The 15,825-nt window shown below is 35.2% G+C and overlaps 2 protein-coding genes across 4 annotated transcripts in view; one reads left to right on the top strand and one right to left on the bottom strand.

The window, feature by feature from the left end:
- Positions 1-3,763: 3,763 nt before the first annotated feature.
- LOC149770036 (uncharacterized) overlaps positions 3,764-15,825 on the top strand; it is an 86,869-nt gene continuing 74,807 nt past the window's right edge. For 2 of the 3 annotated variants that reach the window (XM_089949493.1, XM_089949496.1), the window contains exons 1-2: positions 3,764-3,844; positions 12,696-12,811. In XM_089949493.1, coding sequence (XP_089805619.1) covers positions 12,708-12,811 — 104 coding nt within the window. In that variant the 5' untranslated portion in view covers positions 3,764-3,844; positions 12,696-12,707. Of the gene's footprint in view, positions 3,845-3,982; positions 4,002-12,695; positions 12,812-15,825 lie in introns of those variants that run through there. The other variant, XM_089949495.1, reaches the window with a different exon arrangement.
- Positions 6,215-7,756, bottom strand: LOC149770037 (zinc finger BED domain-containing protein 4-like). The gene has a single exon (XM_089949498.1). The coding sequence runs from the start codon at positions 7,754-7,756 to the stop codon at positions 6,215-6,217; it is 1,542 nt and encodes a 513-aa protein (XP_089805624.1).

The following is a 15,825-nucleotide window of genomic DNA, read 5'->3' as shown; positions in this document are numbered from 1 at the left end:
GACTAAAAAAGACAAAAGTCAAGATACCTGTTATTATTGTAAAGAAAAAGGACATTGGTCTCCAGATTGCCCAAAAAAGAAACAAGAGGAGTCAGAAGAAAAGAAGGATTCTTCAGAAGAAGAGAGGGATTCTTCGGAAGAAGAGAGGGATTCTTCAGAGGAAGAAGAGGAAGAAAAAAGACAATTCTATTTACAAGAGGCAAAGAAACAGGAGAAGAAGAAAAGAAGAAGGGAAGAAAATGAGGAAAAGACGGTGAAGAAATTCAAAAAACAGAGACTAAACAAGGAGAAAGAAGAAGTCAATGAACTTTTTATTAAAGTGTTGTGTTGTGAATTGTGAATTGGATTGTAAAAAATGGATAAAGGAATAAATTAATGATATAAGGTAAGTGTCTTTGAGTTTTGATTTTAAAATAAGAACGTACACTCACGCACTCATACACAGACACGTACTATAAGGGTAAAATGGGTGGGGTTTATTTTTGAGTTATTGGCAAATTGAAATTGTATTTCTTTTCGAGAAATGTGGGTGGCCCTGAAAAGGGCCTTTTTCTCTTTATGATGTAGGGGTGAGTTTCAGCAATCAACTTTAACTGCCTTATGCCTTTGCCACGGCCAAGGCCTACTTCTGGACTGCGTAATGTTGATGATGATGATGATAATGATTGGGTTGAAATCACTAAGGGTGGTACGGTAGGCTTAATCACAGGGTTGACGTGTTTAGCTCGGGAAGGTCGTATTCTCTTCGGTCGTGATAAAGAAGTCTGATACATTTGTTTCAGACTTCTTAACTCCGCTAAAATGTCCAACAGTACCGTGACCGTTTGATTTTCACCCTCTTGTTTCTTTGCTGCTACTTCTTCTTGCTGTTGTTGCTGTTGTTTTTTTCTTACCTCTTCTTCTTGTTGCTGTTGCTGTAGGAGAAAAGCCTGTTCCGCTTCCTTTTGTCGTTGTATAAATTTCTCCAATTCTTCTTTCTGTCTCTGTCTAAAATTCTCCACTTGCGGTAATGAAGAAGGTAACGAAGGTTCCGGAACAAATTCTTGCGAGGAGAGAAAATCCACAAAATCCCAATTCACCTCTTCTGAAAGTAAGTCCGAGTTCCCTTGGGCAGTCTCCCCTGCTGGTGCACCCCAATGGATCGTTTTCTGAGTTTCCGTCATGTTGAATCACTGTCGCATAGATTGACTGCACACAAGCGCTAGCGAATCTATATAGACTACGTGACGTCACAGACTGCTATCTTCGGATTGGATGCGAGCTGACTGAATTCTGTAACGCGTGTTCGGATTGGTAAATGAACTCAATCCGTTTCAATCCTTCCTGTACCTATAAATAAGCGCCGTTCAATGCATTGATTCACCTATTCTTGGAGCCTCAACATGTGGACCGACGTTGAATCTTCAACCCTTGTGTCAACAATGATGTTCAGGACGGACATGCTCATGTATGTCCGATCCAGGTGGACCGTTGTCCACAGGACCAGCAGCAGCCTGTGGATAAGAAGAGTCTATATAGAGAGACAAGGTTGCCTCAAGAGGACTCTGATGTATGGCCCTGCTGTAAGACGAAGTTTGAGGACAAGAAGATGTCGCAAATGCCCTTTATGTTAAGAGCATATTAACATAAACCAAAGGCCCTTTTCAGGGCCCCCATATTTCTCGAAAAGAGATAGCCTTTGAATTGCCTACCCCTTTTTTTATTTTATTTTTTATTTTATTTTTTATTTTTTTTTTAAAAAAAAAAATAGAGACCCTCCCTATTTCAATTTTTTTATTTTATTTTTTATTTTATTTTTTATTTTTTTTTTTTTAAAAAAAAGATAGAGACCCTCCCTATTTCAATTTTACATAGACCCTATACAGTCCCAGGTTTTTTTTGGCCATGTTAAATTTACATAGACCCTATATTGTCCCAGGGTTTTTGGCCATGTTAATTCCCATAGACCCTATATGTTCCCACGATTTTTCTCCATGTTAAATTTACATAGACCATATATGTTCCCAAGGGTATTTTTAATGATAAGTCCCATAGACCCTATACCATCCCCATTCACTACTAATATACGTACAAATTTAGATATATTATTTATTTTCTGTAAATAACACTATTTAAATGTTTTATTTCAGCCGAATATTCTAGAGCACGGGATAATTATATATTATCTAAAATGTTATTAAATTATCGTCAGCAGGTATTTTTATTTGGTTTTAACAGATATCTCTCGAAGCTGCGTAATCTAGTGGTAATATCGTAAGATAGTTAAGTGGGGGCCGCACCCAAGCGTTTGAAAGTCAGCCGGAAAACGTACTCATTGCTGACAATTTGTGCACATCCATCACTAGTCGAAACTGGTATTCGTGCGTGTTTGCACCAACTCGGGTTTGCCCGGGGGTGGGTGGTGCAAAACATTTTTAGCAATCAGTCCGTATCCTGTTGGCCGTATAACCGTGGGGTGCGCGAAATTTATTAACAACCTTCTGAATTTCTAGTATTTCGTTTCGTCTAAGAGTATGTCCATTGACCATAGAGGGGAAACACCTTCATTTTATGGTAAAAACAGACAGTAGCGGTTAAGAGCCCAAAAACAGCCAGAAATAAATATAGCCAGAAATGCATGAAAAATATAGCCATAAATGCATGGAAAATCAAAAACAAAAATAGATCTCACTGAAGCATACCCCATGAAGTGACCCAATGAAGGCAGAAATTGGAAAAATGAGAAAACCTTATTGAAGGGTACTTCATCAAGAGACCACATTAATGGATTTAAATAGGCACAAAGAAAAATAACTGGCATAAAAATGGGAACTAAACTGGCACAAACAAACAGCTCAGCCTCTACTGTCTATATTTGCTCCTTAAAACGATATAATAATTATAGAACAAGCTTTTTTGGCCAACATTTGGTCATCCGGTGACTAAAAACGGATTCATGAGCAAACTACAACGAAGCCACAATATTGCACAACGGGAACAACAACAAGTCTTTCTTACAGCTATTGGTTACTGAAACTGGGCCTTGTATTTATTTTTTGAGTCATTTTCACTTGGTCTTCTCGCCATTTGGTTGATTAACTACCACCCTTGGCTATGTCACTATTTGTTCATTATGTAACTAAAAAATCAAATAAAAATATTCACATTTATTGCACATATAAACACATCATGATGAGTCTCATATAGTTTATGTTACCATGCGTTGGCCATTCCAACGGTTCCATGTATTTATTTTCACGTTATTTTTTTAACCACCCCCGTTCAACATTTTCTCTGTTCCACCTCTGTGCTGCTGAAAGATTTAATTATTTTAAGAAAAAAGATAAACAAATAAATAAGCGAACATTTCTAACTGTTATATGTTTAATTATATAATGTTGTATCAACTATATTTTTTTATAGTAGTCTCTGCACCATCTTTTTTCTTTGGGCACTTCTTTTCCAGTAGTTACTAAGTGTATATTGAAATATGCTGACGAAGAACATTCTGCATCAGTTTTCAATGCGATACAATAAAAAATAATGACAAGAAGATTCCACTGTTTTGCGAAAAGGCTTTATTGAATATTTAACACACACACACACACACACACACACACACACATATATATATATATATATATATATATATATATATATATATATATATATATATATATAGTAACAGTAAATATTTTCCAAAATTGTCAGTTTATGTGTTTGTGCCGAATTTGTCTTTCTATGCGGTGTTTAGTAGAACCGACTGCAATTGACTTCGGGATTTCTCGGCTACCATCCTAATGTGTGTCAATGGACCTTAATCCACTTGATTCTATCGGAATATGATTCCATGAGAAAAACATGAGTATGTATGGTCCGACTTAAGCAATTAGACTCTAATTCATAGAAGAGTGTTGGTTTGGGCTGCCACTTGTGTAAGATATTCCTATCAGTTTGGCCTCATTTCCCTGTCAAGTGAGACGATGGGAAAACACGCTAGACAACGCCGTTTGTTTTACGCAGTAATACGTCAGATTTTGAGTCGGAATTTGATTGCACAGAAAACTTGTTGGAGTTATTTTGCCAGCTGTAAACAATAGTACAACAATTTACTTCAACAATCAGACATGCATAACAAATGTACACCAATTTTTATTTTCTTTTATTTCTGGTTATAAAGTTATATATCTTTGCTAAAACAGCAAACCCCTCCCTCATTTATAATTTATATTTTAATAATCACTGCAGGAAAATTATACTTGCAGGAAAATTGTTTTGCTTGAAAAAATTCTGACTCCCTCTGAACAATTACGTGCAGTGTTTAATTACGTACGGATGGGCTGGTGGAGTAAGGGCTCACAATTAAAGCGTTTAAACATGGTACACCTAAAACAGTAATGTTCAGTAATGGAGATTGACATGAAAATTCATAAAGTAATGGCAGTTTGCTTGAATAAACAGCCTGTTGATCAAACCATTTGGACAGATGGGATGTCAGTGATCTGTACAGGCAATCACCCTAGAGTAGCTTAGGCCGGTCGGCCATCTGGGCCCTGCATATATATATATATATAATAAATAATAATAATAATAATTAGGACTTTGTATAGTGCTAGACCAGCAAGTTGTTCTCCACCTTTTTTTTTTGTTTGACTGGCGGCGGAGACCAACGTTATTCTGCACCACTCGTGCTGAGACGTCCGCGCTATGTGACTTCAGATGATCGGACCGCGCGCTATTAATTAATAAATTTATTTAGACTAACCTTTCTATCCAGACGGTAAGTATAATCCCTCTTCTAATGATCCACAGCGTTAAATCCTTTAGAACACACACTGTTTTAGGATAAATCCCTGTCAGAACAGAACACCTGTCTATTCATCGGCTGTTGACCTCAGATTTGAATTACCCACGCATGCATGTAAAGCAGCATCACCACAAGGTAAGAGTAACACATGAAAACCATCTAGCGAGGCATATATCACTAGGAATTTACTGATGCTTGGGTGGGAACTGTCGTTACGGCAGAAATTTAATAGAGAGACATCATGTCAGAAATGTGAGATAGAGTGAATGATAAATAAATTCTAAAAAGACCACAAACTGTATTCAGATGTGAAAATATGCTACACAATAATAATAATAATAATAATATTATTATTATTTATATTAATTTATTATTATTACTAGTGGTAGTATCTTCAATCATATTTAATAACATTTGCAGTGGTATAAATTAGGGCATAACCGATTAGCATTTTTCTACTGATTTCCGATTCCGGATTTTGGGCATGAAATTTTTCCGATTCCGGATACGATTCAGTTAATCGGAAATGCTAAATTAAAAGGTTTTTCAAATTAACTTTTTAAACCGTGTTACACACGTTTTGCATATCACACCGATGTCACAAGGGGAAGGATATGGCAGGACTATAGCAAAATGCAACGAAGTTCAAAGCCACAAAGAATCCATGAAATTTTTTATTTTTGTAAAATGCACTGAAACATTATAAATGTTTTTTCTACGATCACATTGTTATACATAATAATTATAAAAACTTACGATTTTACAAATAAAACTCGCAAACTGAAATCCACGTGTTATGACGCCCTAAGTATTTATTTTCCTGTGATATTGTTCTTGTTTTTTGGCAAAGATATTATAATGTAATAAATTTAGAAATGCGAGTTAAAGAGTCTTGAATATTGATATATTTATGTAGCGCATAATATAATATAATATAATATAATATAATATAATATAATATAATATAATATAATATAACATAACATTAAAGTTAAGCAGTTTACTTCTGCCATGTTTCATCTACCTAAGTAAAAACACGCAGTTTAATAGATAATACAGAAATTTAATAATCAAAATTTATAACTTCCAAGTTCTTTGCAAGAAATAGTAGCATCTCCGTTTTTTCAGCGGACATGCTCGATCGTTTGTCGCTGCAAATAGCACCTGCGGTGCTAAAACTTCTTTCACTATCGACACTAGAGGGCGGTATTGAACAAAAACGTTTAGCGAGAGCTGCCAGAATCTGGAACATTTTTTCCCGGGATTTCCAGTATATAACTGGGTCCGTTGGTGGTGAAGTCCTCGGCTGATTTTTCTCAGCTAGATACGAATCCAATTCGCGCTGGCATGTGAATTCAGATGACAGGGATGCAGAGGCGAGATTTTGGTCGGATGTGCTAGAGGCAAATAACTCCTGGTAGTAGGAATCTAGGCCAGTCGAAGTTGAAGGTCCTGGATCCGCTTCTGTTGAGGCTGGAATGTTGACAGCGGTGATTGTTTTTTCATACTCGATCTGTAGTTGTCCATTAACATGCGCTTTACAGCGTCATGCCCATGCGCATTAAAAACCAACAATTTGTAAGTGGGATCCAAAACCGTTGCAAGTGCACACAACTTGTTTGTCACCACTTCCTCATAACGTGTACGCAAATCTTTCAGCATGTCCGCCCGCATGGTCTGTATTCCGATGTCATCTCCGACTCTTGCAGGTTTTGTTAAAGTTGCCATGAGAACGCGAACACTGGGGATGATCATGCTTGCTGTTGCAGTAGACATACTGGCATTCCTGGTTTCCTGTTTGAATGGTCGAAGCGTAATCAAAACCCGTTCCATCAAATTCCACTCATGTGCCGTTAGATTTGTAACCCCATCATTTTCCTGACAATAGAGGGCAATAGCTTTCTTTTGTTCTATGAGGCGCTCGAGCATGTAGAACGTAGAATTCCAGCGGGTTGTAACATCCTGGATAAGACGGTGTGTCGGGTATGGCGTGCCGCCTTCGCATGTCAAAGACTTCTGGATTCTGAGCAATTGTTCTGTGGCTTGAGTTGAATGCCGAAAACGCCCAACGATTGCACGAGCAGTGACAATAGCATCCATAACGGATCTTTGACTTAAAAGTCCAACCTTGACAACTAGCTGGATCGTGTGGGTGAAACATCCCAAGTGATCCAATCCAGATAACTCCGCCGCTTTTTTCATGCTCGCACCATTATCCCGCACGAGAACTCCATGTTTTTCATCTGGAATAGACCATGCTGCCAACATTGCAAGGATGTTATCCGAAATAACTTGGCCCGTGTGTCGGTCTTCAAGATTTCGTAGTGACAGAACAATGGACATCCTGTTCCACTTGCTGTCAATCCAATGAGCGGTAAGCGAAATGAAAGCATTCAAATTATTTGTGCTCGTCCACACGTCAGTTGTAAAACTTATGTAGGCTGCTTGTTCTAGTAAAATAACAATTTTACTCTTCACGGCAGAATATAAGTCCGGAATAAGCGTTCTTGACAAATGGACTTCGGATGGAATAACATAACGAGGTTCAAGTTCATTCAGAAAGCGAGTGAAGCCTATGTTGTTAATCATGCTGAAAGGCATAGCATCAGCCGCAATCATTTCTATGATCTTCTTAGTTATGATTAACTGGCGTGGATTGTTAGCCTCAAACGGTTTTTTCTTTTCTAGCAGGAACTCTATTGTCTGTACTCTGTGTTTCTTTCCAGGCTGCATTACTTCTTCGGCTTTTCGTTTCTTTTCGATGTCACAGATTCCGGTATACTTTTTATATTCATCCAGATGTTTTGCACGCAGGTGATTGATAAGTCCACTGGTTCCATATGAACGTGGATCATTACCTCCTTGTTTTAATTTATCCTTGCACTGTGGAACCAAACAATCTGCCTTTGACTCATCTATGGCATTTATCTCAAAATAATCCCATATTTTGCTTTGTTGTTTTTGTGACATTTTAAAATAAAATTTTTTTTTTTACTTTTATCAGATTTTCATTTAATTTTATTGTCTGTAAAGGCTTAGAAATATTTTGTTATTGTGGCCAATACAACAAATTCTGTATCTAAATAGTGCATGAGAGGGATGTATGTCTAGAAACAAAGTGACAGTTTATGGAAAGTCGTATATCAAAACTCAAGATTATCTACAACATAGCATCGCAGTATCTGTCAGAACTGTAATGTGAGATTAATGATGGATGCAGCCGCAGAGTCTCAACAGTTCAGCACAATTTTTTCACACTGTATGCTAATATAAATTTCATTTACATTATCATACAGTTCCAATGCATCCACGCAGCATATACGCTTTAATTTTCCCGCCTAATCATTTATGTCGACCAGCTGCCAGTTCCGACCCATTCCTTGTTCAACAATTAGTTGATCTTGCCGCCAGGCTTTAATTTTCCCGCCTTAATCATTTATGTCGGCAAGCGGCCAGTTCCATCCTGTACTTTATTCAACAATTAGTTGATCTTGCCGCCATGCTTTAATGTCGCGGTCAAATAAAAATAAAACAGGCTTTTGTTTGGTCCTATAAAGTTGGCCTCTTGCGGCGACTTAAATAAAAGCAATGAAATCTGATCGATTCTTGCATTTTCCAAAATGATCGGTGATTGAAACAAGTTTATTGTGCTGTGAAAGTTTCCTTATTAACTTTATTTATATTTACGATTGTAAGAATCATTTTCTTTTAATACCTCATTAGCATGTGTCAATGTATTCAGTATTATTGCCTTCATTATTGAGGATGTTGACATAAACGGGTAGGACTGTATTATATATTTTAATAAATTTAAATCTTTCGGTCTAACTCAAGTATTATCGTTTCACCCTGTTGTGTTGACCATATTGGACTTTTCTGACTTCTTATTTAACTTTATTAACGCACTATCGAATGACACGCAGTGTTAGACACGGTGCTATAGAAATTCAACTTTATTATTTTTATTATCCGAATCGGTCATTCCTGCCTTGTCCGACTCCGATTAATCGGAAGTTCATACTATCCGGTGGAATCCGATTTCCGGATCAAAAGTCGGTTATGCCCTAGTATAAATGGATTTTATGACATACTACATGTGTATCTACATATTAATACTTTACATTACTTATAAGAAGAACATGATTATCATGATGAATATTATTAATAACATTTGCAATGGTATTAATGAATACATGCATACATACATACATACATACATACATTACTTAAAATTACTTATAACATGATTAGTATGATGAACTTTATTAATAACATTTACAATGGTATTTATGAATAAAAACATATATGCATGCATACATATATATGTCTATTATAATTTTACACCATAGCTTATAACATATGGATAATGTTATATTTTAATCAAAACCAATAGTTTCTTCTTCCCTTTGGACCACTGGTCTTAAAAATTCCTTGATAATTCTGTCCTATGTCTCTTTATCTGTGGAGGAATGATACATTTCAATCAAATGTGTCTTTGCTGATTTTTCGCATCTGTATACTTGTCTCCCATTTCTTCAACCAACCAGGACCAAACATTAAATACAGCACTGTATGTTCTGAAATAAAATAATAATAATAATTATAATAATAATAATAATAGCGATCCTTTTCGTATGAAATATTCCCCTGCACTGCTGGTATCAGACCATGTACATCCGACTCACTTGCCCATTTCCTGTTTTGACTGCAAATATAAACTTTCTCCTTCATACTTTAATCCCTTGTGCAACAAATTGTTACTTATAACACGATTAGTATGATGAACTTTATACATACATACATACATACATACAAATAACATTACTTATAACATGATTAATATGATGAACTTTATTAATAAAATTTACAATGGTATTTATGAATACATACATACATACATACATACATACATACATTATAAATTGACATGTGAGTTAGCGATAATTTTGTTTCTTTTGTCAAATTTGCGTGATAATTTGTTTATGTGCGAGATGTATATGTCTGGGTTCTTTATTCTTGCTAATGAGCAGAAATTCTGATAAGCTCTGTGATATCTTCCAGGGATTTCTCTTAAGAGTTCCTCGTCCTTTAGTACTCTGACAAAAGTTTCAATAATCTTTCTTAGTGAAAACTTTGATTTTCCTGTCTGGAAACTTTCCAATTCAGAGACTGTTGTAGAGTATATTTTATCTAGAGCATGGCCAACCCCACCAGCCAACTTGCTATGCTTATCCAAAGTGGCGTCACTCAGCTGATGACTGGCCGATCATAAGCTTTCTATAAAGATAATATAAAGTCAGCATTAATATTTTAACCTCCAAAATTAACATTATGTGGTAGTTTTCAAATTAATGTTCTTGGTGTCTAATATATTATGTGTTCATTAATTTGAAAACTACCACATAATGTTAATTTTGGAGGTTAAAATATTAATGCTGACTTTTTATTATCTTTATAGAAAGCTTACGATCGGCCGGTCATCCAAATTAATTCACTCTGATATTTATTATCCTAGTAGCACATGGCTGTATAGTTGTTTATATGTTATATGTACATGTGGTTAAATTGGCCTAGATTTTGGTTAGCCAGAGACAGCTACCAAGGGATGAGGCTATTCATAGGGAAATGAAAACCTGTGAACAAATTAAAACGTTTAACATTTTGCGCAATGTCCCACCTTCATTTTACTTGATGGCCAGATAACTATTGTTTCAAAAAATTGGAACTTTAATTGGGGTTTTAAAATGCCATTGGTAGCAATCTTCAGCATGAACTTTTTTATTGCAAACAGGAAACTTTCACGGCACAATAAATATGTTTCAGTCACAAAAAATAATGAAGCAATGCTTTTATTTCTTTGTTGCCAACTTGTTTCTATTAAAAAAAGAGAGACTATGGGAAAGTAGATATTTTACGTTTGATAATGCATTTATTTCAGGTGACAACAGTTAGACCTATGCTCTAATGGTGATGCGCAATGCAAAGACCATGGAAGTAGTGCAAAACAGTCATGTAATGATTTATTTTGTAATATTATGGCTGTATTGCTTGTTGTCAATAAAGTAATACCTATCCCATCTTTTTCAGTTTTCATTGCCTATTACATTAATAGTCTTGGAAAAATATTCACAACTTATTCTGGCGATATGTTTTGAAAATTGGCAACAAAATATTGAGATTGATGATTTTTTTTGGGTGACAACTTTTTAAAAGCCAGGACCATCTCTGTAATGTGTGTGCTGGAAGTTCAACAGCCACACGAGGCCTCGTTAGCTGGTTGGCTGCTGTGATTGGGATGAGTGCATGCATGGTATTGATAATTTGTTGTGAGCAGACAATCAGCAGTATTTTACAGCAAGCACGTTAAAAAGTGTTAACTTTTAAGAATGTACTGTCTTTCATTTAACCCCCCAAATCAAATGTTCATTCCTTAATTTTCACTATTTAATTCTGATTTGAGATTCAAGCCATGTCAGAATGAATGTTATGATTAAATTTATATTTTGGAAATTTGTTTACATTGGCACCGATTATTTCTGCCAATACCAATTATACCGATTGTTCCAATAATCGGCTCGATTATGAGTATAGCCGATTATTTGGTACAGCTTTATGGCATGTTCAGTCAGTGATGACATATATCCGCTTAGAAAGCAAATGTAACATTGGTATTTCACATATATCGGTGGATTACGACAAGACAAGAAAAAGACTGTGTTTCAGTCGTAGGCTTTGTTGAGAAAAGCTGCCGTTTGTTGATGAGTATGCATACCCATGGCAAATAATTGGTTCTGATTTGTTAGATGATAGTGAAACACGAAAGCAATATCATTCTCTTTGTATATGATTAAATATGCATCTAAGGTCATTTAAAAGATGTTCTATAAATGTAAAAGGTTTTGCTTTTTAAATCTTATTGTATGAATTTGTATTGTGCTCATCTATGGACAAATGTTTCACTAATAAATGATGCAGTTAAATATCTGTTACAAAATTGCAATTAGATTTATAATAGATTATAATAGGCACCATAGTGTACTCATTTAGAATTTTAGCAAGTAGTAACAGTGGATCCCCTAGGAGTGAAAGACTGAAGAGTCAAAAATCTCCTTGGTGTCAGAATTGGGGGTTACACTGAGTAAAAAACAATCTTTGATATCAAAACTGGAAGTCAGATTAAAATTTGGGGGGGTCCCTGTAGCACAAATGAGGGTAAAAGGAAACACTAGTGATAACAAAATCTTGAAAGAAGTGTTTCACTTTGCTTGCTGTTGTAATATATCATATTTGTTTGTTGGAGCAAATTGTTGTGTTAATATTGTTTTGTGGTTTCTGTGGCACATTTTGTATGAAATTGCTGGTTTTACTGTCTGTGGACTTAAATCTGAAATAAAGTCATCATTATTATTATTATTATTATTCCGAACTTGTTTCCCATGTATGATTTAAGTACTTGAGAGATCATTTGATAGCAACCTTTGTCAAAAGTTTCTTTTGCTTTGTATCTATTTGGATTGAGTTTGGATGCCAATACTTTTGGTATATCATGCAGTGAACAAGCTACAGTTAGTTCTCATTGGTGGTTATTGTTTTACCGTGGACAGAACTGTGTGTAACATTAACTGCATGATACACCAGAAGTGTAGCCTTCAAATTCAATCCAAGTAGACATCATGTAAAGCAAGAGATAAACTTCATATAAAAGTGGTTATTTAATAATGAACAAACCGTGAATATCTTTTATACATTGATATATTTTATCAGTGGCTAAATATGATGATGGGATGAAATAATTATCATGGATTTTGGGGTGTGGGGAGCAGCTTTTGATCCACTCGAGTTAGTCACCTTGTTTTAATTTGTAGAAGGCTAGCGGGTGTTTGTTAACAGTTTTTTTTTTTATTGACAGAAATGAGTGCATATGCAGGCTATGGCTGTCTCAGATGAACTCAACATTTATGGAATGAAAAGGCAAATGACTTATAATTATTCACAACTGCTGAAAATTAAAGTAACTTTTTTCGGGTAAGTTTCATTTTGTATCAATACACTGATACATTGACATATCATTTCAAAACTAACCATGATATGGTTTATTTTTTTCTGTCTTCAGTTTGGATACTTTGTATACGCTGTTTTTATTTTTCTAAGTTTTGATTTTAATATTTATGAACTCTAATGGCAAGGAAATAAAGTGATGGACCAGGAAATACAGTAATAGAAAATAGGCATTATGCATGAACAATATAGAGATTATGGATGCTGTTAATATTTATTGTTCAGTTGTTGTTTTTCCTTATTTGACATTAATATATATGGCACTGGTGTGAAGAAATGGAACACGGATGGAAATGTATATGCTATTCTGTCGTAGTAAATAAAAATGACATTTAATCACAGAACTTAGATTATTTATAGATTATTTATATTTATTCATTTTTTTCTTCTTTTCTACTTGACTTTTTTCATTGTTTTTATTTTTCTACGTTTTTCATAAACAATTGGTTAACTGTTTCTCTTTTTGGACCAGTAGCTAAAATGTTATTGATATTTGTTTAGCTATCATTATCTTAATATATATGAGATTTATTAAATGACAAGACAACTTCAGTTGCTTGACCAGTTAAAACTTCTGTGTTATGCTTTCATCACATTCACACATATTGCGCATGCCTTTGATTTCCATATTGTATACCGTATTTACCGTATCTGTTGGGACACCATATTTGTTGGGACACCATAAATTAATTTTAAAAGTAATTTTTTTGTGCACTGTATGTTCTGGGACACATCGTTTTTTCAAGTCGTAAGTTGTGGGACACCATTTAAGTCATTCGAAAATTACATGTCAGAAATTGCACTCCAACTGAAATTTTATTTAAAAAAATATAAAACTGTATACTTGACATAAAACTCTTCAATCCACTGCAGCAGCATCTCATTAACACAACCCTTCTCCTGCACACGTACGATCTATTCTTTTGGTACATGAATATATTTTTAGCTTTCTCATGCCTTGAAAAAAATGTTAGAGACAACACACCACCTGAAGCGGAAACTGCAAGGACAAAAGTCAGATGTTTTCAAATCTGCACTAGTCTTGCTAATTCTCACACTTTTGATGCCCATCTTATAGTCAGTCCATCCAGGAATGCGATCAAAGTACACTAGATTTTTATCCATGTTAATGATCATATTGTCGGCGAAATGATCTATTCATCACGTGATTTTATTTTGCTCCAAATCTTCTGGATGATGCTGGGTCATCGATGTTCGCGCACGAAGCATTATATTGTAAACTTTAAAAACTGTTCCATTGTTTCACTTTATTTTAAAAAATGTCGTGAATACTGGTGAAAAGAAACCAAAGTTAGCTTCCATATCTCGGCCGTCTTTGTTTATTCGAAGCTAAAATATAAAAAAATCGGCACACGTAAAAGAATCCAAGTCGGCTTCTGATGTCAGCTTGCTTTGCAATAAAATAACCTTTGTATTGATATCCTTTAAAAAAATTCGGCTTCTGAGTCCAAAGTCGGCTTCCGACGTTGGCTTGCTTTGTGATGAAAATAGCCTTTGTCTTTGATGTCCTGTTGGTAAGTTCAAAGAAGAAGTTTACTGTTGGCTGCCAGCTGTGTTTATTTACCACCAGGGCTTCTATGTGCTTGGTGATTTTTGTAGTAATTATTACAAAGGTGCACTGATGTCTGTGGATAAATAGTAATGATACTTTTGTAACCTGCGCTGGCGAAAAGATTGTCACTTGCAACTCAAGTGAATGTGTTTTTAAATAATGATTTTTATTGCGAGATACTGTCAGACAGTAGACCTGGATATAAATTATTCTTGGCTATTTTGAACCTAACACCGTGCCATGCGTGAATGGCAGTTGTCTTCAATATATCGGTTGATTATTTCCCTCTCATTTGCGAATTCATCGACATCTGTGCACAAAGCACTATATTGCGTCAAAATTTGTTCCATTGTTTCAATTTATTTTCAAAATTCCTGTGAATATAATTGAAAAGGAACCCAAGTTTGCTTCCATATCTTGACCGTCTTTGTATATTAAACAAAAAAAAAATCGGCTCACTTCACAAAATCCAGTCAGCTTCCGATGTCGGCTTGCTTTGCAATAAAATAACCTTTGTATTGATATCCTTTACCAGACAAAAAAAAAAAGTAACCAAAGTCAGCTTTTGAGATCGGCTTGCTTTGTAATAAAAATCACCTTTTGTCTTTGATGTCCTGTCGGTAGGTTCAAAGAAGGAGTTAACTGATTGCTGCCAGTCGTGTTTATTCACCACCAGGGCTTCTATGTTCTATGTGTTTGGCATCTGTGGTTACAATTAATACAAAGTATCATTGACGTCTGCGGGTAAATAGTAAGGATACCTTTGTAACCCAAGCTGGTGAAAAGATTGTCAATTACACATAATAAGTGAATGTGTTTTCAAATGATCATTTTTATTTGCGACATACTGTCATACAGTAGGCCTGGATATAATTCAATCTTGATTATTTTGCACCCATCACTGTGTCATGCGTGAATAGCGTCTTCAAGATATCGGTTGACTATTTCCCTCTTGTTTGCGATTTTGTTTGCTCCAGTTTTCAGTCGGATAACATGTTCTAACTTTGGAGCACAACCACACACAATTGCTTCTCAATGTTCATGTGAACAACGTGGTGTGTGGTATCGGACATAATTGATACATGCTACAATATGGAATCAATCCTACGCTTACGGATTTCGTGGAAATATTTTATTCTTAAATGCTGATGTTGAAAAAAGGAATAAATGATAACAATAGTTTCTCTCTTTTTATTATCAATTCAGTGTTTTATTTATCTGTTTTATTGCAGCGTGCAGTGGGGTGGGGGGAAGCACAAATGCAATACAATTTTATTTCGTTTCTTAAGTCTTGGGACATATGACCAAAGTGAAAAAATGTTTCACCATAAGTTCTGGGACAGGAAAAAAAATAATTATTTTATCGTGTCCCAACATTTGCGGTAAATATGGTAATTATAAAATTAGT

This window comes from Sinohyriopsis cumingii, unplaced genomic scaffold, assembly GCF_028554795.1.
Source record: "Sinohyriopsis cumingii isolate HCF-2022 unplaced genomic scaffold, ASM2855479v2 utg002820l, whole genome shotgun sequence".
NCBI lineage: Eukaryota > Metazoa > Mollusca > Bivalvia > Unionida > Unionidae > Sinohyriopsis > Sinohyriopsis cumingii.
Note: the sequence above shows the minus strand (reverse complement) of the source record. Positions and strands in the feature narration are given on the sequence as shown.